Genomic DNA, 25175 nt, shown 5'->3' with positions numbered 1-25175 from the left:
AAACATTATGTGACACTCCCCCAAATGTGAATTTGTGAGTTCAAACTATATGAAGCTTAGGAAATACTTAATCATGTTCTATGAACATATTATCATATTTTTATCAATTTACACTTCAAATATTTTACAAAGGACATGATCATCAAGTTCATGTGGTAGTATAAATATCTCAGATGTCTTAAAGCATTAATGAATCTCCTATGACAAATTTTAAATGCATACTGTTTTAATAAAACATTGAAAGCATGTTTTGTGAAAAATATAGGAGGGAAATACTGCTCCATTAGATTAGGTGTGTCAGTATCAGAATTGAATTTATATTTATAAATATATCTTTTCTCATTGTTCTGTTCTTTGTATTCTTAACTTTATTATGTGACTCTTATACACTTTTCATGATTTCAGATTCTTGATATTTCTTGTGTTAGTGATCTTCTAGATGATGCCTGGTTTACCAATCATGTTTAGTTTATTATCAAAGGTTCAAAATTACAACATATCTCTATAATCAATGTTTAGAATGCTTGCACAAACAAAATGAGAACTGTGAAACTGTGCTTCTGTTAATAACTTGGCTGTAATTCAAATAAATATAAAAAAAATCAAATGGTTAGAGCTGTCGGAATCATCAAAATGTTGAGAATAAAATGGCAGTTTCTTTTGCTTAAGTTCTCCTGTTGAAAATATGGGAAAAGTCACTTTTAACTGTATTATGTTCAATTAAATACAACCACTTTATATTTTTATGTTAAAAAATGAAAAGATAATTGGTACAAATATATTCCATTTAAAACAATTATATATGATAAGAATAAGAAAAAGGTTACAACATTATGTTCATATAAAAAATCATGAAAGAAAATTATTTTGAAAAAGTTTGCAATTTGATAGTTGTCTTTAAATCGATAGATCTGTAGAATTATTTGGAGATTTTTTGGATGAGATAATGATCTTTATTAGATATATTTTTATTATTAGAGTGTTCACTAAGAAACTTATGCCAGAAAAAACACATGTTCATCTTCATTAGATAATTACCAGAGGAAACAGGCCATGCTCAGCTAAATTGTCTACAGGATAAATATTTGATTCATAAATTGATGGAAAATACTTGCTTCATATGTAAAGTTGTGGTGATGTACAATTTATTTCAATTGTCAAATACACTGAAATAATCTAACTTTCTGTAAAAAAAAACCTACAACATTCTGTACATTTGCATTTTTGAAATATACATAAGTACAATAGAAGGCTTGTAGTTTTGAATGATCATGCACAACGATGAGTACTACAGTAACATTCAAAGGAATATTTACCCTTTCTATAAAAACATCACAATTTTATATGATTGAATCTGTACTAAATTACCTTTGTACATGTACAAAAAAGTAACAATATTTGTAACATACCATTTCTGATTTATATTAAACAATGTGCAAGAATGTAAACAAAACATTAATGGTAGACAAAAAGATATGTACACATATAAGAATATAGTTTGTATGTATTACAAACCTTTACACGATTTTGATCAAGAAATAACAGCTAAATGGATGCTGTAACCTAGTTTCAAGGTTCATCATCATGATTTTCCACATAGCTAGCATTATACAGATTACACAACTTGGTCAGTTTGGTCAAATATTGTACACCAGGAACCAATTCTACCACACAATACCCTGTTGATTAAGACACTGGTAAATTTTCAAAATTTTTAATTTGAAATTTGCCATATTTACCAGACTGGTCAGAACTTGTTTAAATCACTACTAATTAGGGATACCAGTATATAGATTTAGTTGACTGTGAACTTAAGAAGACCAAAATGTTGACATTAGGTATCTGCCAGGTTAACCAATGAATACTCTTGTTTTGTCATATCAACCATTATGTCGCTTACAGTTAATCATGTCAGTGCACAGGGTATAAATACATACAGCATTTCAGATATGATCAAATATGGAGTGTTATTTGCTAAATAGGAATGCACTAATTATTGTATTTATTAAAAAGTCAATAAGTCAAGTGCTATAATATGGAAGCTTTTGTTCCTTGATGCATTATTTCACTGCCATTGTATTTTACAGAAAAAAACAATTGAAGCAGAGTAAATATTTTGTACATGACATAAGTAAAATTCCACCATTTAAGTAGGACAAATCTCCATGTACGTGACTGAAAATGGGGTAAAATATATGTCAAACATTTACCAAACTTGGCATGAGAATACCCCCATAGAAAGAACAAGGCCCCTGTAGATTTTTTTTTAATAGTAGGTCAAAGGTTAAAGTAACTATACCTATTTTCCATCAATTTACCATAAAATTGCCAAAACCAAAAAAATAAGTACCCAAATAAAAAATCTGTTTCTTCTTCTTTTAACCAATAAAGACCACAAATGTGTTTATGCACCAATGGTGCTTCTAGAGTTTTTACAGTGGATTTCCCAATTTTTGGTGCCACGGTGTGTAACTCTGGTAAGTATCTAGAGAACTTTTGTAGTAATGAACAGTATGTGTTGTCTGTGATGGCTACAGTATGTCAACACTTTATCTATACCTACCAATATGTGTAAATTGACATACTGTATAATAATATTATCAAGCATCAGGATACCTTTAGATTAAAATGACTATTTTTCAACTGTTGTTTTTGCAATAATTGAAGATAGATTAGGACAATTATATGCAATGTTGCCATGGTTAAGATATTCACTTCATTTAAAAAAAAATTTAAGTTTCAAATGAAAATAAGATATTTCCACTTAGGAACCAAAAATAATCATTAAAGTAGGTATGTATCACACTGCAATAGGATAAAAATAAGTAAGTAGTTTTAGATATTTTGATATATTTATAATAATCTCTTGATATAACAAAGGAAGTTTGTTCAATAGAATACAGATAAACTTTATTATTTAAACATTTTTATTTGCAGGGGTGTGATTAATTTACACAACAAGACATATGTTATACAGCCCTTACTTGGTGGAGATGAAGGGGTAAGCCATGATTAGAAATTATAAGGACTGTATTTATCAACTTGTAAAAATTACGATACTTTTTTTACATTTCATGAAATGCTGAATATTGCAAAGCATGCATAAAACCATTTATTATCATTTAGGAGAGTAATCATTTAGATTTTTGTTAAGAAAATCACAAGTAGAACAATTTAACTCATTCTTTGGTCTTTGGTGGATAACAAATTATCTCCTTATTGTTAAGCATTTATCACTTAGTGGCCAGGGCATATAGCCTTTCTCATGTCCTTCATTTTGTCATTCTGTCCTTTGAAATGCCACAGATAAGGAATTTGGTTGGTCATTTCTGTAGATATTGATCTGGGCTGATAATGCGTAAAACCACTTAAGTTAAAATATCCACTTGTAGTACTAATTTATCATCGGACATGTAGAAAAATCTGTCCGCTGGGAACAAATCTATCAGCCCTGATTTTTAAGTTCATCAGTGTACAATGATGAGTTACAGATCAAGTTTGCTGTCATTCCAGAAGACATACTTATCAGGGAATTGGGAACAATGCACTTGGCCAAAATAATAAAAAGGGGCCTGCCCAACACATCAATTTAAAAAATATAAGTTCTAATATAATCTGACTAGGCTAGACTATTACATTTGTATATGCAAATTATATAATTACAAGTTGAAAAGTTTTTGTCAACTAGCAGTTATTCATAAACAACAACAAATTAGAGTATGTATATAAATCACCTGTTATTTATAAGGATAGGAAGTTAACCAGAGAAACTGTTGCAGAAAGAAGACAACCTTGAACAGTCCCCTGTGACCAGAAAGTAACTGAAAAGTTGCAGAACTGCAGTTATTTGTAGCAACCATTGATGGGAAGGTCAGCAAATTGAAATCCAAAGGGAAAAATATGATTAAACAAGGAATTATTTGAATCTAGAATAATTTTGATTTTTGGAAAATTACTAAGAAATTTATGTTGAAAACTAACCCAACTAAAGGTTCAAATACTTTCACTGACATTTCAGTATGAACTAACTAAACCCCCTTAGCCATGCATGCATGGCTAACCCTCCTTAATTGGGTTAGTTTTCATCATACATTTCATATCAATTTTTCAGAATTCAAAATTATTCCAGATTCAAATAATTCCTTGTTTTAACACAATAACCCTAAATGGACCAAGACGAAATCTTTTAATACCAATTTGATTTTCCATAAACACCTGCTTTAGAAATATAAAATACATAGTTTTCATTACATTTTATTGAAATTTTGTGTATTTAATTTGAATATTACTCTTACAGATACATCATCCACATGTTGTTTTCAAAGCCTCCACTTCCAAAACAGAGACATGTGGTGAGTACAGTTCAGGGTCTTGTTTTCTTGTGAATGTTTAGGTCTTGTATGTGATTCTTTTAGTTTTAGTTGAGTTTACTTGATTCAAGGCTTTCATCTGTTAAACAAAGAACAGAAATGTATTAAGGGGAAACTAGCTTGACTGCAAAGATACATGATCAAGCTATCAGAACCACCTTGGTGGTCATGTTGGTACAGTGTGATTGTGATGGATGAGGTTGTGGGTTTGATCTGCTGATAAATCAAACCTGTGACTTTAAAACTGGCATTTGCTGCTTGGTATTTACTGCTTCTCTGCCAAGCATGCTTAGAGCAAACATTAGTTGTCTTGGAGGAAGGGTTTGACTAAGAGTATATGTTTCCTTGTGGACTGTTACCTTGAGATGTAATTGCCTTTCAAAATTGGACTCAGCTTGTTGGTCTTGTACTAGATAGGAATATTCATGTCTAGTTTAAAACAACTGATCATCTTCAGTTCAATGTAATATTTTCTCCTTGTTTTAAGCAACCATCAGTCAATCAATCAAACTATTATAATTATCAATAAAAAAGAGTAAGAGAATTTTAAAACAATGAAACAAAACATTGTATCTTAAATTTATAAATGGTAAAGTAATCAAAATAATATAATGGAATGGAAGGAGTTAGTGAGACAGCAACCCAATGACACAAACATGTATAGAACATCTAGGTGTCAATACTCAGTTTTATAATTGACAGGTGTCCATATAGCTTAGTCAAGCTGTAAAGCACACCAAGTCTATAAAAGATGTAAATAAATATCAAAAGCTCTGCCATTATTCCAAATTTCCAAAATGAAAAAATAATAGTTAGATACAACAAAAGACAACCACTAAAAGGTTTCTGATAATTAAAGTATTTCCCTTTCAATCATGAAAACAAAAGGTACATTAAGTTGTGTATGATTTGATACCATATCCTTTTTAGGATTTTAAATATTTTTGTACTAGAAATTTTCATTTAATGATATTAAGAGAAAAAGATTTTACAATTTATTATGAAAAGTATCAATCATCACTTGATTAATTTCTGGATCAACAGAGTACTATAGTAGAATTGTATATATAAATTATTATATGCAGTCTTTTAACCATAAAAGAGAGGTGAAAGATACCAAAGGGATATTCAAACTCATAAATCAAAAACAATTTGACAATGCTATGGCAAAAAACAAAAGACAACAAAAAGACAAACAACAGTACTCAAAATACAACATATAAAGATAAGGACCGAGCAACAAGAACATACACATGTCTTAAAAACCAACCAAAAGGAATTAAATTTATCAATCAAGTTAATTTGTTTGTTTTTCTTTGTTTCAAAAAGAGTTCATTATGTAGTAAGAATTATGATAATTACAAAAGCTATTAAATCTTATACTTTATAGGAAATGACATTGGTCAGTGGAGGACATTTCAGGAGTTACATAGGGGGGAATTCATTAGAAGAGTCAAAGCTATGAAGGCCAAGAAACAGGTTAGATCAGAGTTTTTTATTTGCATATTTCCTGCATGTAATCATTTCTACCTAATGAATAAAATGATGAAATATCTATTCAAATACATTTGGTACTTCTAAGTATGCTGCGACAAATAAAACTTCCAAAAAAAAAAATTACATTTCATATGATCAATGTATCTACAGCTTATAAAACAAACTCTGCACTAATTACTAATTAGTTCATAAAAGCCTTCAACAATATGATACAAGAAGTAAAATTAATAATTTTATATAACAAACATTTCCCCAACTTTACAACAGTTTATTTTCCTCCTTTTTTAGGAAATCTAACAACAACAACCAATGTTAGTTTCTGTTTGAATATTTTTTTAGAAAAAGCAGGTGGGATTTTGTTAATTTGCATTTATTGTTATGAGGAATTGTACTACAAAGTTAGTTTTGGAAGAAAAAAGATAACACAAAGTCTTAATAAAGTGCTTATTTGCCTTGATTCTGGGTGCAGTGATACAGAATAATTTTTGTTTGTTTTGGATGGATAGTTTGGTGTATTTCATTGCTGCTATGTATGACAATTTTAAAAACAAAATGGTGATAAATTTGACTGATTACTTGGTGCCAGAACTTGCATTCAATTCAGGCCTTTTGCTCAACTGCACACATTAAAAGAAAGTTAGTGGAGCTTGCACATTACACACCAAAAAGTAATGCATACAGGAATTTGAAAAAGTCACAACAACATTGAATTTCCTTTATTAGATAGAAACTACGGTTCCAGCTTCAAACTTTGAATTAATTTTTCTGTTTCATTTCAGCTGCATATAGATGTAAACAACAATTCAGAGAAACATTTAAAGATGGCATTAGTATTAGATAATTCTGTGGTAAGTCATTTGTACCAGTGATCTGGAAGGATTTTTTCTCTATGGGCCCAGGGCGGCCCCCAAAAATAAATTCAATGAGCCATTTTTAGAATTAATGGGCCATGTTGTCAAATGAGTGGGCCATTCGTTTACAATAAAAAAAATAAATAAAAAAAGTGTATATTTCACTGTACTTACAAGTATGATTCTAATTAATATCATGGATATTGTTCCTGTGATTTTGTAATTTCAATTTCAATGAATATACAATAACTTCTTCCAAACCGGGCAATATTTACGATAACCTTTATTTACAATGTTAAAACTTGTACTATTCCCTTGTTCATGTTCATGGTTTTTTTTACATTAAATTTGGGTCTTCGTCGATACCATACTTATTCCAGACGTTCCGTATTAGAGGACGTTTCTGACATTTCCTCTGCACTTGTATTATTATTACTTCATCACGATGACAAGAATAACAGTAGAGAGCAACGTTAATTGATAAGACACAGCAACAATTCGCTGAAGGCATGTTTACAAAATGTCAAAACGAGCCAAAGACCAAAAAAATTGACAAGGACAGTTAAGCCCCTTTTATGGAGACAAATACTATGCTATTCATAAAAAGGCTTTTGGATTTTTCAATCGAAATAATAGCAAGCTTACTTAAAAGATTATAATTAGGTACTAGCCAATTTTCACAAATTTAAAGTTGTTTATAAAAAAATTATATCATGAATGATGGTTAATTACGTTTTTTGGGTTATCAGTCATACCGCATGTTGCTAATATTACCATAGGAAAACAACCGAGACGTCCAAAAAATATATAGGTGCTCCTATCATTGGAGTAAACACTACACAGTTGTGTACTCACACATGGCGGCACGAAATACGATCGGAAATCCATTTGACGATATCTCAACGTTTCAAAACGAAGTGAAAAATATCATGCGCCACGCGGGCGCTTACATTTGTCACTCTATGCGCCATTTCTGGTCGATAAGCGCAATTGGCGCAAGGCGCACGTCCTTCCCGATCACTGTTGTACCAGTCAGCAAGTAAATACTTTGATAATTGTACACATTTATTTTGGAATATATACATTTCATATGCCTGTCCCGAGTCAGGGACCTTGTCAATGGTCTTTCAATATCAATGATGTCCCTAGGCAACATGTCATTTTAGGCCTGTCGTCCTTCAATGAGAATGTAGCTGAGAGACTCCCTCTTGTTTGAAGAATCATCATAATCTAGGTTGCTGTTTCAATTGCCTCAATGGCCTATACCCCACATCTTTTATACATATTGGACAATTAATAATTTTTTTTAACTTGAAATATTAAGACAATTATACACATTCTTTGACATTGTAAAAATATTAAGACAATTATACACATTCTTTGACATTGTAAAAATATTAAGACAATTATATACATTCTTGGACATTTTATAAATATTAAAAGATCTACAAATGTGTCAGCATGGCTGAAACTGTCAGTCGACTCTTGAAGCTCTTGCTCAAAATATGCCGAAATCATTAGAAGACTCTTTGTAGGAGTGATTGCACTCAGATGATGATTTTTTTTACCCTCTTTTGTGTTATGGGCAAAATGAAAGAAGATAGAGAGAAACTGTAAACAGAAAAAATGATCAGCAGTACCAGATCAACAAAAAGAGATTTTTGTCATTAATTTTATTCTAGTCCACAATGCTGGAGAGTGTCTATTGTTGAAGATGCACGACACAGGCTCTATAAATCCTGTAGTTTAATGATATTATTATGTATTGATATTTCAGTATTCCAGACTAAATCTCTCTCATAAAGAAATGGTGAACTTTGCCCTACAAACAGCTAACATGGTGGATATGGTATGTTTTACTGTTAAATATGAAAACATATACATATACAAATACATGATATATATGACGGGTTGATAAATGAAAAATTGTTAACAAATACTTGTAGGGTCACTTGTTTGTCCATTTACAGAAAACAAAGTAATAGCTCTAAAACACATGGTGAAACTCTTTAGAAGTAAAAATTTTAAATACAATCAACATAAAAAAGTATCTGTAATCTTGGTATAAAAACATGCACTGATGAAATACTTTGATATTGCACATGTGCAAAACTGTAATGATTTGGTGTATTTAGTAGTTACTGGACCAATATCCAATATGATTCATTTTAAAACTCTGTGAAGGTGAAAATAAAATGTGTAAAAAGAACAATGAAGAATAATGAAAAGCAAAACTCAAATAACTTTTTATAGGACCATCATAGTCAAAATGAATTTCTATATATTGTTTTATGTAGTATAGCCTTTTGAAGAATACAGTATATTTTATTAGATATTTCAATCATACCAGTATGTTAATGAATATGGAAAGTAGACTTTATAAGTTTGATTGACTTGTATCTCAATCCCTTTTGCATATTTAAGCAAATAGAACATGATTTTAAAAATTATGTTAATGATAATATTTATTTCCATTATTCCAGTATGTAAAAGATGTAGGTATAAGAACACGAGTGACTTATGTAGAATACTGGAATGCAGGAGATAAGATGGAAATATCTTCACAGATCAGAGAACTCCTGAAATCTTTTCTAATGTACAAACAGTTTCATTTGATGAACATAGACCATCATGCAGCTCACTTTATCACGTAAGTTATTTATTAATACTTCATAAACAAGTTGCAACATAAACAGTTCACAATATAAAATCACAGATTTTCCACAAAATATTATAAATGCATTCCAAATTTTGATTATTTTGAAACTTTCTCCTTTAAAAGTGGAATTACCTGTAGTTTCTGATTATACATTTATAAATTATATGACAAAGTTTAGTTTTAAAGTTTTCATGTGAGGAAAAGGCCTTTTAAATTACTAGTTCACAAGGTAATGATCTGTAGGAAGACCTTCCTTACTCAGACACATTAATCTGACTCCGAGCCGACAATTATTTGCTCTTGCTCCTTAATGCCTTTTGCTTAGCAGAAAAACAGCAAAAATTTTTTTCCCTCAAGATGTAAGAAATTATCAATTTTCCAAAAAAAAAATTGGGGGTCACAATTTTGCTAATTCTTTGTATATAGTCTGAAAACAGATTTACTAAGTATTGCAAAGCAGCACAGTGTATTGCGCAACAGCAAGATATCTTCAATTGAATATAAATTCAAATCATATAATCAATTTCAAGTTCTTTGACTACATTTATTCTGTGTCAGAAACCTATAATGTGTCAAATACTTAATTACAATCCAAATTCAGACCTGTATCAAGCTTGAATATTGTGTCCATTTTTGCCCCAACTGTTCAGGGTTGGACCTCTGCAGTCGTATCCAGCTGGGCTCGGCGAAGCAGTTTATTTGACACTTCTGACAAGGAGGCAGCACATAAAGTTCAGACAATCTTAATTAGAACATCATCAAGATATTTTTATGAGAGTTTCAAGACACAGAAAGGTATTGTTGAAATTGGTGTTTAAAGAGAAAGCTATTATTTTTCATTTACATTTTTTTCCTGTAATGATATTTTGTTACTGCTAAGTTAAGATTGCCGAAACTCTTTTTATTCTAATTTGAGATGTGCAGTGCTTAAATCTTTTTAATGTCAATCATATGCATCAATTATATATTACAGGCACGTCCCATTAGAGGATAACTCTGTTGGTTTAGCTATACCAGATAGTGTGTGTACAGAGAGAGCTGTTGGAATAAATAGGGTAGGACTTTGTTAGAGTAATAAGTCAAAGCAACTTTAAAAGCTTGCTGTACTGTAAAATTTTCTTGGTAGATGAGAAGTGACAAATATATTTTAAAAATCTTTAAAACTCTTTTCCCTTATTTTCATTCTTTTTTCACAATTATCGATCGATGTGAGAAAAATATTTCTCATCTCTAAAGAAAACTCAGCAAATGATTGGTCAAAATTTGATTATTATGTCATATTTTCTTGGTTTCTTCTGAATTTCCTATTGTGACGTCATGAAAAAAGGCCACCATGTCTGATGATGTCACACTTAAAGAACACAACTTTCTGCAAAACTTTGAAAAGGAAGGATAAACTTTGTTAAGATATTGTCTAAAAATCATTAGAGTAACAGATTCCACCACTATAACTCGTGTATTAAGATACTTCTCCACTCTCAACAGTTAAATTTTAGTTATTCAAAAAGCTTGGTTAGCCACCGCGCTTTAGATATTAAAATTTAACTGTCTAGTGTGGAGAAATATCATAACATACTTGATGCAGTGGTGGAATCTATATTTCTTAGTAGTGAGATATGAAAAGCATTTGATTTGATGTTAGTTGAAGGAAAATCAGTATTGATCTGGAAAATTATGCTTTCTAATCTATCTCAAAATTTATTGAATAATTGATATTGCCATTTTGTTACTTCATTCATATTGAATTATGTAATGGCTGTACTGAGTTGTATTGTTTAAAAACCATTTTACTACTATTGACATTGTAAGGTATTATTACATTGAGAAATTATTTGTAATAAAGAAAGGATACCCTTAAGCTTTGAAGGTTGCAATAATATAAGCTGTATTGATACTTTTTTTCAGGTATCAAGTGTACTGGAACCTCAACAGCTTGCAACCATTCTGACACATATGTTAGGTCATAATCTAGGACTGAAGCATGATGAAGATGGTAGGTTAAATAATCACTTACTCAGTTCTTTCATTATGTAATATACAGTTTTGAGAACAGTCAGTATGCCTGTAAATAAGTTTTGTTTAATTAGACATTGGTTATAAGTGTTTGATCAGTTTAAACTTTCTTGATTAAATATGTTTATTGGTGACTGAAAACTGTTTATTTGCCATAAGTATTTGAACATGAAAAACAGATTTTTGTTCAAACTATTATCAGTAAGTGAAATACTGGAATAAATGTAAAATATGCATGATATCTTTAGCCATAGTTTGCATTTTGAATATTATTAATTTTAGATTTCTTCTAACATAAATGGTATGGTACACCTACCATGTTTGTTTTATTTCTCCCTCATTTATTTCTTATAAAATATCTGGAAAAAATTAGTAGGAATTAATGTTAAAGAAAATATGTGATTGTACCACATAAAGTTCTGTCCTTTAAATAAGATGGTGAACAAATTTTAATTTTGACAGTTTTTTTCTTTTTCACACTGCATTTAAATAAGAATCATAGATAGTTTAGAAATAAAATCTTGAAACCAAAATAAAACATTTGTGTTACATTTGGAATGTTTTTCAAAGGCTAGTTTCACCAAATAATCATATACTATACTTAATTCTAATAGTCAAACAACGGGAATTATACCATAGAGGTAACTTGTTGTCTTATCTGTTCCAGCACTGCATCTAAGTTTTACTTTTTTCACTTTTTGTAATTTTTTATGTGCCGTATCCTCTATTGTGATGAAATAATTATGAAATAGTTAATGAGATTCATGATAGTGTTGATATCTGTTAATAAGTCATTGACGTAATTTATTGTTGTTTTGATATTTTTGGTTAAACATTATACGTCATAGATGAACAAGCATTTTATGTTTTACAATTATTTTTTGGAACACAGTTTTTCTCTTTGTCAGTTTTTATGTTTTTTTGTTCTCATTTTAAATTATTCAATGTATGTTTTTTTTTTTGCTTTTAGCTTTATTTCTATTTAGTTAAATATAAATTCTGAAGACAGGATTTAAGCTTATGAATTTTAGTTAAATTTAAGACATTATTTTTAGCTTGTAAATTTGTTGTTGAGCAAAAACCCTCCCTATTACATCCATTGGTTATCTGTGTGATATATATAATATACAGCATATGGAATGGTGTTATCTGGGTATTAAAGTTTTGTGCACAGCATATGCAATTTCATTATTTGACCATTAAACAAGGTTTACAATCAACTTTGGGTACAGTTATATGTAAAATCTGGCACTGTTGATATTATATTTGTTGTAAATTCAGTTCCAATATATGTTTTGAGCTTTCCACACTCAGGAGAAATTTTTTTTTTTTCCATGGAGTACAAGAATAATCTCAAACTTAAGTATTTCACAAGGTTATGGAGGCTTTGCTAGAACAATCTTTACACCACATATAATCTAGAATAGATATGTGATTTCAGCACTTGCTTGATGGGAATACCATTTGATTTAAATTAATAAAGATTTGATTTTGTGACACTAGTCTGAAAATGCATCATCAAATCAGTATTGTAATTTTTTAAAATAGCTATTCAGGAGCCTGTATTTCAGTGGTTGTAGTTGGTTCATGTCTGTCATATTTGTTTTTCGTAAACTGTTTTGTTATAAATTAGGCCGTTAGTTTTCTCAATTGAAATGTTTCATATTTTTCATGTTAGGGCATTTTATAGCCGATCACACAGTATGGGTTTTTCTCATTGTTGAAGGCCGTACTGTTGCCTATAATTGCTTACAAACACTTCATTTGAACTTTGGTGGATAGTTGCCTCATTGGCAATCATACTTCATCTCCTCATTTTTATATTCAAGGTTGAATCAGTTTTAAGATTTACAAGGGTTTATTCTGGTACCCATTTGTGTCTTTTAAATACTTGAATCTATGGCTTGCTGTGTCAATAATGAATACCCCATCGTATATCAAAATTGTATGATTGATTGACTGTTGTTTGCTTAAAATCCAGAAGCAAAAGTTTATGAACTCAAATTTGAAACTTGATCTTTTAAAACTACAAGAGCTGTAATAGGGTAAGCTCAAAATTCCCTCTGAATTGGTAAATTAATTATGTAATATACATCTTGAAATGCAAAATAGTGTTAACCAAATGTAATAAAAGTATATCAAGCTTGGGTGTAAGCAGAACAGCTAACAGGAGGCTAATTATTTTTTTAGATAGGCATATGTGCTTTTATCAAAGTTTGCAGTACTTGTACTTTATACAACATTATTCATTCAAACTAAATTTACTTACATTTCTGAGCTAATACTAAAGTATCACTTGATTGACTTTGCAAGTATTTGATTGCGTTTTTTAGAAGAAATTGATATCCTTACTTGGCATATTGTTATCGTAAAGAAAATTCACTTCATCTTCAGAAACCTAACTTTTTGCATTATAATTTTAATCTTATTGCAACTTACATAACTTAAGAATTTTTGCAACTGAAATATTAAAAATAAGAACATTTTCATAAATGACTTCTTATTCAATAAATAAAATATGTCAAAATTGTGATCAAATAATGATAGGGATTTATGCTTATTGAGAAATAAGCTTTTGGAAAAATTTGGTGGGAAAAAGTTTATATTGAAAATGTAGAGGAAGAATTAATGAATTTTAGCTGTATTAAAAATATAATAGAAAGAAAAAGAATTTCAAATTAAACCTGAGATGTATTTGAGATGAAAGGTATACTGAGAAACATAGAAGTTGCTGGACAAACATGAAGCAAATACCCTATAGCAGAAACTTTGTTTTGTATACTTACATGATACGTGCATAGTTGTTTTTCGTTTAATTGATGCGTATCCACAGGATTAGAATTAAGTTCAAAACATTGAATGTTAACCAGCCACAATTTGTTTAACATTCTGCATAGTATTTTACATTAAGCATACCTATTTTGTCTTTTACTTGACATTATCAATTTTTCCAACTAATAATATAACATGGAATGCATTTGTATCCCCTTCTTTGAGCCCACTTTTGATCTTGATTCCAGTTTCTTGTTTATAATTATTGTGTTTTTAATTTATGTTTTGTTTATGTTTTATATCCGTTATATATAGGGTTAAGTGCTTTTTCTGTTCTGATTTTTATGCATGTTCTTTTATGTACTCTTTGTTATTCTGTATACTGATAAATAGTAAAAAACATGAGGGTCAAAATCTCAAAAAAACTTTTCAACCCTCTAACATGTTCATGTGACTGTCCCAAGTCTGGTATCTCAGTAGTGGTTGATATATTATGGTGTAATAATATCTTTTATCGGTAATTTGTACATTTTTCCTTTGATGTGTACTCGCTGATAATGTCAGTATCAGTGGACTGGTCGTGATAAAAAAATTATTGGGTCAGTTCGCAATTGACATGCGCGAGTGCACTGCGCAAGGATCTACTTTCCCTTTTATTTTCAAAATCGCGCGTGATTTTTTTCGCAGAAACACACAAGTTTTTTTGTGAATGAACCACTGGTCATTGTTTCGGTAAAATTAGTTTAGCTCTTTTGAACGATTTTGTCTAAATTGTGTGAAAATTTGAACAGAAAATGTGTACGAAAAAACCGATAAACTTAAATTATTTGTGTTTTCCGCAATATCATTGATAGCCTTACTTACTAACACAATTCTTTATTAATAGTCTTGTAATTGTTACAAAATACATCAAATGACATAGTTACAAACCTGATCTTGAACTGTATCAAATTTTTTGTGATGTCACTTTTGTGGCGTTGATCCAGTTGTGTGAAAGACAGTTCGTGGTTCTGTTGTGCTGTTTTTGTGTGCTGTCCTATGTTGTTTTACGTGTTCGTTTTTATTCTGTGGTTAGCATGTCAATATACTATTGTATTGTTTATTTGTGTATTTCTCTGTCCTGAATGTTCTTGCATTTATTTGTACTGTATTCCTGTCATGTAATGTTGTCATTTTAGTGTTATATTTAACATTGTCATAAAAGCGCGAGGTTTGGCTAGCCACAAAACCAGGTTCAACCCACCATTTTTTCTTAAAATGTCCTGTACCAAGTCAGGAAAATGGCAGTTGTTATCTGATAGTTCGTTTCTGTGTGTGTTGCATTGTCGTTTGTTTTTTGTTCACTTCAGTGTTTCTGTTGTTTCGTTGTTTTCCTCTTATAGTTGATGTGTTTCCCTCGATTTTAGTTTGTAACCCGGATTTGTTTTCTCTCAATCGATTTATGACTTTCGAACAGCGGTATACTACTGTTGCCTTTATTTACTATTCCGATCTGAATGTTAAATAGTCTGCATGTGTTGTTCCAATGTGTCTTCCTTTTCTGACTTTATCACTTTTTTTTTACTTTATCACTGTAAAATATCAGGCTAGCCCTTTGGGCTCACCTGATATTTTACCGTGATAAAGTCAGTATCAAAAACAAAAAGTCCTTTATTCTATATCTATGGATCTGTTGGTGATAGCAGATATCTGTTGATTGTATTTGCAGAGGCGATTTATAGCTTGACATTGTGTAAAGACACTTGTTGATAGTTGATGGGCATATGTTGCCCTTTAGATTTCTTTTGTTTTTGAATGTTGTTGGGTTGCTGTCTTTTGATATATAGCCATCGTTTCTTTTTATTTACATCTTGTCTTCCAAACGACTGGCAGGAACTTATTAAAGATATCACTTACAGAGAAAACACATAATGCATATAAAAAGCAAGGAAAATGAATGAGAAATAAAAACTATTCATGCTAGAATGCATGGCATAATATCTTAAAAACATGAAAATAAATACACAATACAACTTTTTTTGTTGGATGTAAAGCTTGACATGTTCTATAGACAACTGTCTATTGTTTAAGACTGTATGTTGCCAGCTGAATGTCTTTAGGTTATTGGTGTCATTATGTTGCTTTCTTAATGTTATGAACCCCAAATCTTCATTTATTCAAATTGTAAACCAAAATTTAAAAATTTTGATGCTGCAAGAATTGAAATGTTTAAAGCCTGATATGTGTATGGCTTGCTCTCTAATTGATACGTGTTTCCTTTACAGGTGGTTGTGACTGTAAGGACCAGGTTGGATGTATCATGTCTACAGATGTACTGTAAGTATAGAACTGTAGTATGGATAGAAATATGTCATCTTTTGTAGGAAAGCCTTAGAATGTATACAGTCGATTTGTATTTTATTAACATGATAGGTTATTTTATATAAATATCAATAAAAAATAAAGATATGATAAATTTGTCTGATGTATATAGATTGAGGTCAAGAGGGATTGTGTTTCTTTTGTCTACACACAGAACAAACCTGTGTCCTTTATTTATGAAGTATTATTAATTACTGGTTCTGTGGCTGATGTATTAATATGATTTAAGGATACTTGAAGTTTAATGTAAACCTATTATTTTCAGTTTTTAATTTCTTAACCATAGTCACTAAACTTGTTTGTTAGAAGTTAAAGAACTCTTTCAATATGTAAGAAATTTAAGCAGATATATTTCATTTGCTATACTCTTGCATTGATTTGTTTGTTTTACCAGATAATCAAACTTTTAGTAGATTATATTTTTATTTCTGATATTTTGATATATGAGGTTAAGGCAACATTCATTCTGTACAGTTTATAAATGTTATGAATCATATTTACATTTGTAATAATTGTATATTTTAGGATGAGATCAGACACCATTCATTCCAGACAGTTCTCTAACTGTAGTAGATCAGATTTAGATGTATCTATGAGTATGGACATTACAGCATGTCTCAGTGCCAGTCCAAGAGAGGTCAGTTATTTATAGCTACAAAATACATTTTATACTTACATGCTTGAATCAAATTAACAATTAACATTTCACAATTTACATATTTGTTAAAATAACATCTGAGTGATATTTGTTGTCATTTTTTTTTGAAATTTTCTTAATATTAGAAAATGTTGAACCTATTTTTTTAAATATAAAATAATAAATATTTATGAAAATGGTTCAGACCGAGTATGAGCTTGGCATCCTTAATGGAACATTTAAAAAACAAATTTGCTGAAACCACTGGGCTAATTAGGACCAAACTTCACCAGTAATTATCCACATGCCTTATCCTTCATATATATTAAAAGAATATAGAGAAGAAATAATCAAATGATTAGATAAAACTATAAAATGTAAAGGGATATTTAATTATATTGCCTATAAGTTTAATTATTCCTTCTCCCAACCGGTTTGGGTTTCAGCAGCAGTCATGTAGTTTGATGGTTTGTATATTCATCCATTTTCTTTCACGGTTAGCTGTTGCTTACATCTCCAGAACTAAGAAGTCATAATAGTTCATTAATTTGTAAATGGACACACTGATTAGTTAAAAATGTAGGACCTCACAAAAATTGGCCCAGTATGACGTATGAATAATTACACTTTAAATATGATGTTGGAGTATAGCTTTTTTGTCCATCAGGGGCATAAAACACTTCAATCAATCAATATACCATAAGTGAACAGGCTAGGCAGACAATTAACTGCTTGATTGCTAAGTAGGATATGAATCATTATGTTTTCATGTCAGTCTTGTACACAGGACATTGGACACTTCTCAGTTAAAATGAAACATTTATGGAGGTTTCAAATAATGTATTTACACCTTAAAATAATAGAATTTCCAAATCAATAACTCTTGGGCCTGCATATAGAAGCTTAACCTAATTCTTGCTTGTATAACAGATTTTAAATTTTAATACTCAACTTTATTTTATTTGTTTTACAGTACTATATATCTAATGTGATTCAAGTAAGATATATGTCTATCACTTCTTATAGCATGTATTGTTGTATTCACACCAAAAATAATTTTATTAAAAATGTACAAATATCATTATGATCTCAACATGTTTGCATCTTTTTAAATTTTTTGTTACTTTTTCTTTGTTTATTTTTTAATTTAAATGTCTGTTAAAAATTGTTGTTGCTTAACTTTCATAAATTTTAAAGAAATAATAAATGTGCTGTGTTTCTAAGTTATTATAGTATTGCTAACCTTTCAGTCAAACAGTGTTTCCTATGTCAACAGCATTCTTCACGTTATAATCTGATCACCAAAAGTTAAAGAAAATAAGATATGATAGTCTGATAAAAAAAAATAGTTCCTGCAACATTTGATTCAGGTTTATATTTTTTTCATATAATTTGACATCTAATGCATTAAAGGAATAGAATTTTTCAGTATATTACTTCTGTGAAAATTAAAAAAATAAAGTTATTTTTCATTCTGATATGTAAATGTGCATTATCTTCACATGCTTCTTACATCTTTATTATAGATGGCTTTTACACAAGAATGTGGCAACTTGATAGTAGAAAGAGGGGAGGAGTGTGATTGTGGAACACCTCAGGTTTGTATTCACCTTTCAAAATGATCTATAGAGTCGAACATTAAATCTGTGGTATCCATTGTTAATTGTTACAGTAAGAAATGTATCAGATTGAGAATTTAAGAAGTGTATCAGATTGAGAACTTGTTTGCACAGAATCTTATCTAATTAATGTTTACACAACAACAAAAAAATATGTTGATTATATGGTATACACCAGTATAAATGTTTTTATATGTAACACTATTTCAGGAATGTGCAATAAGAGATCCGTGTTGTGATCCAGATACATGTTTACTGAAGACTTGGGCCCAGTGCAGAACAGGATCATGCTGCTATAACTGCACAGTATGTACCTCAACCATTGTGTCAATCGTCTACTATTTATAACTAATAATAAGTAGATGATTGAATTAAAGTTGTATATGGTTTAAAAGAACAAATTTGAAACAGCAATTTATATAATGTGGTTTCAACTCATTCTTGAAATGTTGTTCATCTTAAACAATTTTGGCTGTTCTCTAGAATTTTGCAGTTTTGATAATCTCAAATTTTTATGAAATTGGCTTTTAAATTTTCAATCTTGTACCTGATCATTTTTCCAGATTAATGTGACATGCATATCAAATGAATTATCATTAACGAAAAAAAATAAAAATATTTTTATTCCAATATTTTGGCTGAATTTCATTGTAAAGACTGTTGAATTATTCTAGAAATATTTACAGACATATTCACTATAATTTTTCAGTTTCTTCCACAACAATATGTTTGTCGAGAGAGATCCACAGAATGTGATGTACCTGAACTATGTACTGGTTTCTCAGGGGAGGTAAGTCATAAAGTATTTGTTTTACATGTGTCTAAAGAAGGTTGCTGTCATTAACAATTGATCTATCTTTATATTTTATAAAAGCTCATTTTACAATTTTCATAAATTATCTACATCTTGATAGAATCTTCATGATAATTGGACAGACACATTTTTATGACCAAAAGTATTCTGAATTGTGACAACTTTTCCACATTTGATAGGTATTTTTTTCCTCACAAACATTGGTCAACCTTCATATTTAAATTTTCTACAATTGAAAGAATTTATTGAATCTGTTTAGAATTTCATTTTGATTTAACAGGAATTTCTTGATCAAATAAACAAGTTTTATTTTCCATTTCTCCAAATTTTATTAAAACAGGCGCAAATATTTTGTCAAGTCCTAATTTAAAAAGGATATAACTTGAAGTAGTTTAATCTGTATAAAATTTGCACAAACCTTAAGATGATACATGTTATCGTTCTTTACTTTTTTGCTGTCTTCATTATTGAAGGTTGTACAGTGACCTTTAGTTCCTATGTCATTTGGTCTCCGTTGGAGAGTTGTCTTATGGGAAATCATATCACATCTTCTTATTTTCATTTTGATGAAAAGGAAGATTCATTCACATTTATTAAATTTAAAAAAAGATCCACATAGAGCAAGTCAAGAACATTTTGTGAATAAGATTATTACTTATTCCAATTGATATACATGGTATTTACTGTAAAATGGTCATTAACTAATATTTTTTTTTCATTAGTGTCCATCCAACAACTACATACAAGATGGTCATCCATGTGGAAATAGCAGTGGTTTCTGTCAAAGTGGTATTTGTCCTACCATGGCTCTGCAATGTCAGCATATCTGGGGAGAAGGTATGTAACAATGTTATCACCATTTCCTATTTTATAAGGGGTCACAAGTTTGCATTTTCATTTCCTAAAACACATTGTATGTGTACTTGCAATCAATTCATCTGTTAGCTGTTTTTTACTATTCACATTGTATATTCGATTTTAATAAAGAATAGCAAGAAATCCACTGTTAACTCTAACCCCTAAACCTACCAAATAGTATAACTGATCAACTCGTGATATATAAAAATAAAAAAGATCAGCTGACTGATTAAACAACATCCTAATGCAAACAATTGTTTGGTTCCCCATTTGAAGGTTTTGAATGCTTTATCCAAGGATGTTCAAAGTTGCTGTGTTGTATTTATTTCTAATGATGATCGGAATGTCTTAATATTCAAGACTTAACTAAATAATGTTAATACTTATTTAAGACTTTAATAAATTGTTTAGTACTTTATAAGTGATGAAAAAATGTCAATCAGTACACACATTATTTGTTTGAAGCAAATTGATTGCTATGCTTTAATGCTTTAAAAACAATTATGCCTTGAATTGTTTGTATTTACACATGTTTTAAATTATTATGAATTTTGTAAGCTTGTATCCAAGTCAATGATTCTCTTTAGTTAAAAATGAAAAACAACAGTCTGTTTAAAATGTTTTTAAATGGATATTTTCAAAGATGGATATTTTCAAAGATGGATACAAAGCTTTTACAGAATATTTTTAGCTTCTTTCTTACAATAATATATTTGGGAAAATGATAGAAATCTGCCAAGTCATTTTATTTCAGTGTGCAAAAAGCCATGTGATAATCGTATTTCAGATATGTATGAACTTCACAAATCAATTTATCAGAAATGGTGTTCTGTATTTAACCTCTTATCTGTTTTAGGAGCTATAGGTGCAGATGAACAGTGTTACGAAAGATTTAATCCCATCGGTAATTTTAATGGACATTGTGGAAAGGATGATAATACAGGATCTTATGCTAAATGTCTTCCAGAGTAAGCATAAATATTCTCTCAGAATATGCTCAAAGCTGTATAAAACTATTGAGGGAACTCTAAAATTAATCTCCTCTTTATTTTTACTACAGATTAGATCATATCAGAACGTCTGAAATGACATATACTTTTGTAATGAAGCCAGACATAAATTCTACATAAGATAAGAAACTGAATTAATTTACACCAACTGCTGAATTATTTACATTATATATGATAAGAATAGTGTGGGTATGTTTATCCGACATACCCTTCGTAGCAAATATTGAAGTAAAAATGTAGAGTTTTTGTTGTTCAATTTTACCAAGAAAAAAATTAAAATCTTATTCCAGATAAAATACCCTTTAAGCAAATGAATAGACATAGGTTGAATCTTAAGGTAGACATTATATTATATTTGACATCATCAAACTGAGCATCTTTTGAACCAACATCTCCAATTTGTGACTTGTTTTATAAAATGGTATGTTTTTAAAATTTCCAAACTGAGAAGTAGCTATCATTTTCTTTTAAATATTTTTGAAATTTGATGTTGACAGGGAAATATTGAGAAAATTAGATTGACACAAAAATCAACAATTATACTGTTTATATATGTTTATTTTTAGAAACATAATGTGTGGATTGCTACACTGTGATGGTGGTACTGTTGCTCCGCTCTTTGGGTCAGATAAAAATTTTATGAAGACAACACTTGTCTCTAATGGCATAGAGTATGCATGCAAGTAAGTTTTTGTTTAACAAAATCATGAAAATATTATTGTAATTTAATACCACATTAAAGTTCTGTAATTATCTTTAAGTTCAAAATAAGAATTACAAAGGGTGTATGCAGCAATAAGTTTAAGCTTGAGTAAATTGATAAGTTTTGAAAATCAACTAAAATATGCAATATTACAATACAACATATATTGCTGATTACCTTGCAGATATAAGTGGGGACCAGGATGACAATACTACAAAGTACAAACAACAGTACAGTACTTGATATCTGGTACCCAGTACAGTAACAAGATTCCTATCATAAGTTTACTGTTGCAGTGATAAATTTATTATCTCTTGTTCATTAATAAACAGTGAATATTATATAAGTTCTATGCTGTTGTTTGAAATATCATAGGAATTATTATTATAGGAAAAATATTGATCAAATTATACAATTACAGAGTGATCCATGGCCCAGCAGTGTTAAATCTGCCTAATTTTGGACTGGTACAAGATGGAAGCAAATGTGGAAACAATAAAATTTGTATGAACAAACAATGTGTCTCAGTATCAGTATTGCCTCCACTTAAATGTCCAGGAACTGTTGACAATGTTATCTGTTCAGGCAGAGGGGTAAGTCAGATACTTTAGTCAGACTATCAGGTTGTCCCAGGTTAATATTCCCTGGAAGACAGCATCGTCAGATATGTTAGTTAAAAGAGGTCAATCAGGTAAATCTTCAGATGGTCAAGTCAATCAGGTTATTTCAGAATAATCTCCCCTGGCAACGTCATCTGAATTGGCAATGTTTGTCTCAGGATATCTTTGCTCTATAATTGTACAGGATTTGTAGGTATTTTCATCTGTTCAGGTAGAAGAGTAAGTCAGCTTGTTAATTCAGGACAAAACCAATTACGGAAGACAATCATTTGCTAAGAAGTGTAAATAAAACTATATAGATCAAAGTAATCATATCATTACTCACGAAGTGGGTGGTATACTGCAACTGCCTTTTCCTTTGTCCATTATTTTTCTCTACATAATACTCACTAAGGAATTATTTGACATTTGGTCTGGAACTTTTTTATGTTGAGTTGTAACATGTGAGTGATATTCCGATCTGCCAGATAGTCCTTGCCTGTTTTGTAATACTTTTTTTTATCAAATCACTGAGTATGGAATTTTGGGTTGTAGAGAAACTATACATGAACTTTTTGTTTCAAATAATAGGTGTGTACACAGAAGGGAACTTGTTTCTGTGATGAAGGTTGGACTGGTTCTGATTGCACTGTTAAATCCAATATCACCATGACAACAGGAGTACTACGCAAACCTACATTGCCAACCACCCCAACGACAACACTAATCAAGGTCACTCAAAGGTCAACAGCCTTGACCACCACTACAATAATAACTGCACCTCCAGTAGCTGTTGTAAAAGGTATAATAGTTATCACTATGTAGATATAAGGGGTATATTTTATTTTAAAAAGAGACTTGTTAGTATGTCAGTCAATTGTTAATGTTTCACTGCATACACTTTCCAATGTAAATTAGTTTTCTAAGCATGCAGCAATTCATTTTAAAGTGATATTTCATATCTATCAGATACATTAACGGAAGAATAATGATTAAAAGCATTTAATGAAATTAGTATACAGATATAGTGTTTATTTGGTAATTAATTTAAATGAGCCTGTTTCATCTCCACTTTGGCAGACTGAAACAAATAGAAACCAACTAATAGATTTAAGAGATAACTGTATTGTATTTGAAGCTTTGCGGCCATCCATCAGTAGTTTTACTGTCGCAAATTTAGTTTACCTGGCGACGCGTAGCGGAGACTGGTAAATGGGTATTTGAGACAGTAAAACTACCGATGGACGTCCGCAAAGCTTCAAATACAATACAGTTATCTCTATTCTAATGCAAAAAAAGTACATAATTCAATTTCAATCATTATTTCAGTGTAAAATTCTCATTAAAGAAAATTCCGCGAAAAGATGTTATCTTCTTTGGCCCCTAAAGTAGGTGACGTCATAGGTATGCTTCCGGCGTCAAACGTAAACACCAGGCGTTTTCTGGCTTCTTGGCCCCTTCAGAATGTAATTAAATTTGATAAAAAGAAGATTTCTAGGTGCAACGTGAGTTTTTTTGCTTATTATTGTAAAAATTGCATGTCAATACATTCCGCAATTCAAAATGTCGGCTTCATTAGTTACAGACAAGGAGATAGAGAATTTTATGCTTACTGTCATCAAATCAGAACCATTGATACAAAAGAATTGCATTAGAATAATGAATTATCTGGATAAATGAATAACATAGTCCTTCACAAATTTTTTTATACTCATAAGGGAAATCAAATAGTTATGATTCCTTAGGATATTTTGAAGGTGTCTTTTCCTGAAGTAACAAGAAATTAGATTTTGTACAAGAATTCTCATATTACATATGTTGTTGTTATTTTGTAGCAGATGAAAGTGGAATAAGTACAGAATGGTTGGTGATTATTTTAGCCTCAGTGGTTGGATCTCTGGTGTTCTTGTTAGCTGTGACTTTCCTGTGTTATAGGTAAATAAATAGGTTTACTGATGTCTACATAAGGACCCCCCTAATTCAGCTGTATTCAGGAAATGCTAAAAACTAATTTTAATTTACAGTAAATAACATCTTGTGTCAGATTGTACGATTGGTACTCGAGTAAAAGTCGATCCGACTATAAGTTGGATGCCCTGTTCAGCTTTACAACTAAGGATTCAGTCTTGACCCTCGTATAAGTCGGTCAAAATTTGGGTTTTTTTTTCAGCAGACAGTAACTGACCGCCGATAAAATCAATGCAAAATCTAGGAATTATATTCATTTTGTGATCCCTTCATGAATGGATGTTTGTTTGCCTAAATCTAATTGATGTTCATCATAATAATGTATAATGCTCTTAATAATAAAGACGTATTCATTTCTTGTTTTATTCACTGTTTGATTTAGCCATGTGTTTGTTTACATAATGCATCAATGTATTTGTAGAGTATGACTAACCACCTATTGTT

General features: G+C 30.3%; 1 protein-coding gene across 4 annotated transcripts in view; it reads left to right on the top strand.

Annotated features, from left to right (window-relative positions):
- LOC127728440 (disintegrin and metalloproteinase domain-containing protein unc-71-like) overlaps nucleotides 1–25175 on the top strand; it is a 56484-nt gene that overhangs the window by 25422 nt on the left and 5887 nt on the right. Inside the window, exons 6-26 of one of the 4 annotated variants that reach the window (XM_052235794.1) lie at nucleotides 2938–3001; nucleotides 4298–4352; nucleotides 5761–5849; nucleotides 6647–6715; nucleotides 8496–8567; nucleotides 9202–9368; nucleotides 10351–10432; nucleotides 11283–11370; nucleotides 12005–12031; nucleotides 16427–16478; nucleotides 17049–17160; nucleotides 18134–18157; nucleotides 18687–18758; nucleotides 18990–19085; nucleotides 19489–19569; nucleotides 20316–20430; nucleotides 21308–21419; nucleotides 22028–22144; nucleotides 22586–22757; nucleotides 23355–23565; nucleotides 24599–24698. In XM_052235794.1, the coding sequence (XP_052091754.1) occupies nucleotides 2938–3001; nucleotides 4298–4352; nucleotides 5761–5849; nucleotides 6647–6715; nucleotides 8496–8567; nucleotides 9202–9368; nucleotides 10351–10432; nucleotides 11283–11370; nucleotides 12005–12031; nucleotides 16427–16478; nucleotides 17049–17160; nucleotides 18134–18157; nucleotides 18687–18758; nucleotides 18990–19085; nucleotides 19489–19569; nucleotides 20316–20430; nucleotides 21308–21419; nucleotides 22028–22144; nucleotides 22586–22757; nucleotides 23355–23565; nucleotides 24599–24698 (1977 nt within the window). The remainder of the gene's footprint in view (nucleotides 1–2937; nucleotides 3002–4297; nucleotides 4353–5760; nucleotides 5850–6646; nucleotides 6716–8495; nucleotides 8568–9201; nucleotides 9369–10350; nucleotides 10433–11282; nucleotides 11371–12004; nucleotides 12032–16426; nucleotides 16479–17048; nucleotides 17161–18133; nucleotides 18158–18686; nucleotides 18759–18989; nucleotides 19086–19488; nucleotides 19570–20315; nucleotides 20431–21307; nucleotides 21420–22027; nucleotides 22145–22585; nucleotides 22758–23354; nucleotides 23566–24598; nucleotides 24699–25175) is intronic. The other 3 variants (XM_052235796.1, XM_052235795.1, XM_052235798.1) reach the window with 3 other exon arrangements.

This window comes from Mytilus californianus, unplaced genomic scaffold (genome assembly GCF_021869535.1).
Source record: "Mytilus californianus isolate M0D057914Y unplaced genomic scaffold, xbMytCali1.0.p SCAF_2, whole genome shotgun sequence".
Taxonomy (NCBI): domain Eukaryota; kingdom Metazoa; phylum Mollusca; class Bivalvia; order Mytilida; family Mytilidae; genus Mytilus; species Mytilus californianus.
Note: the sequence above shows the minus strand (reverse complement) of the source record. Positions and strands in the feature narration are given on the sequence as shown.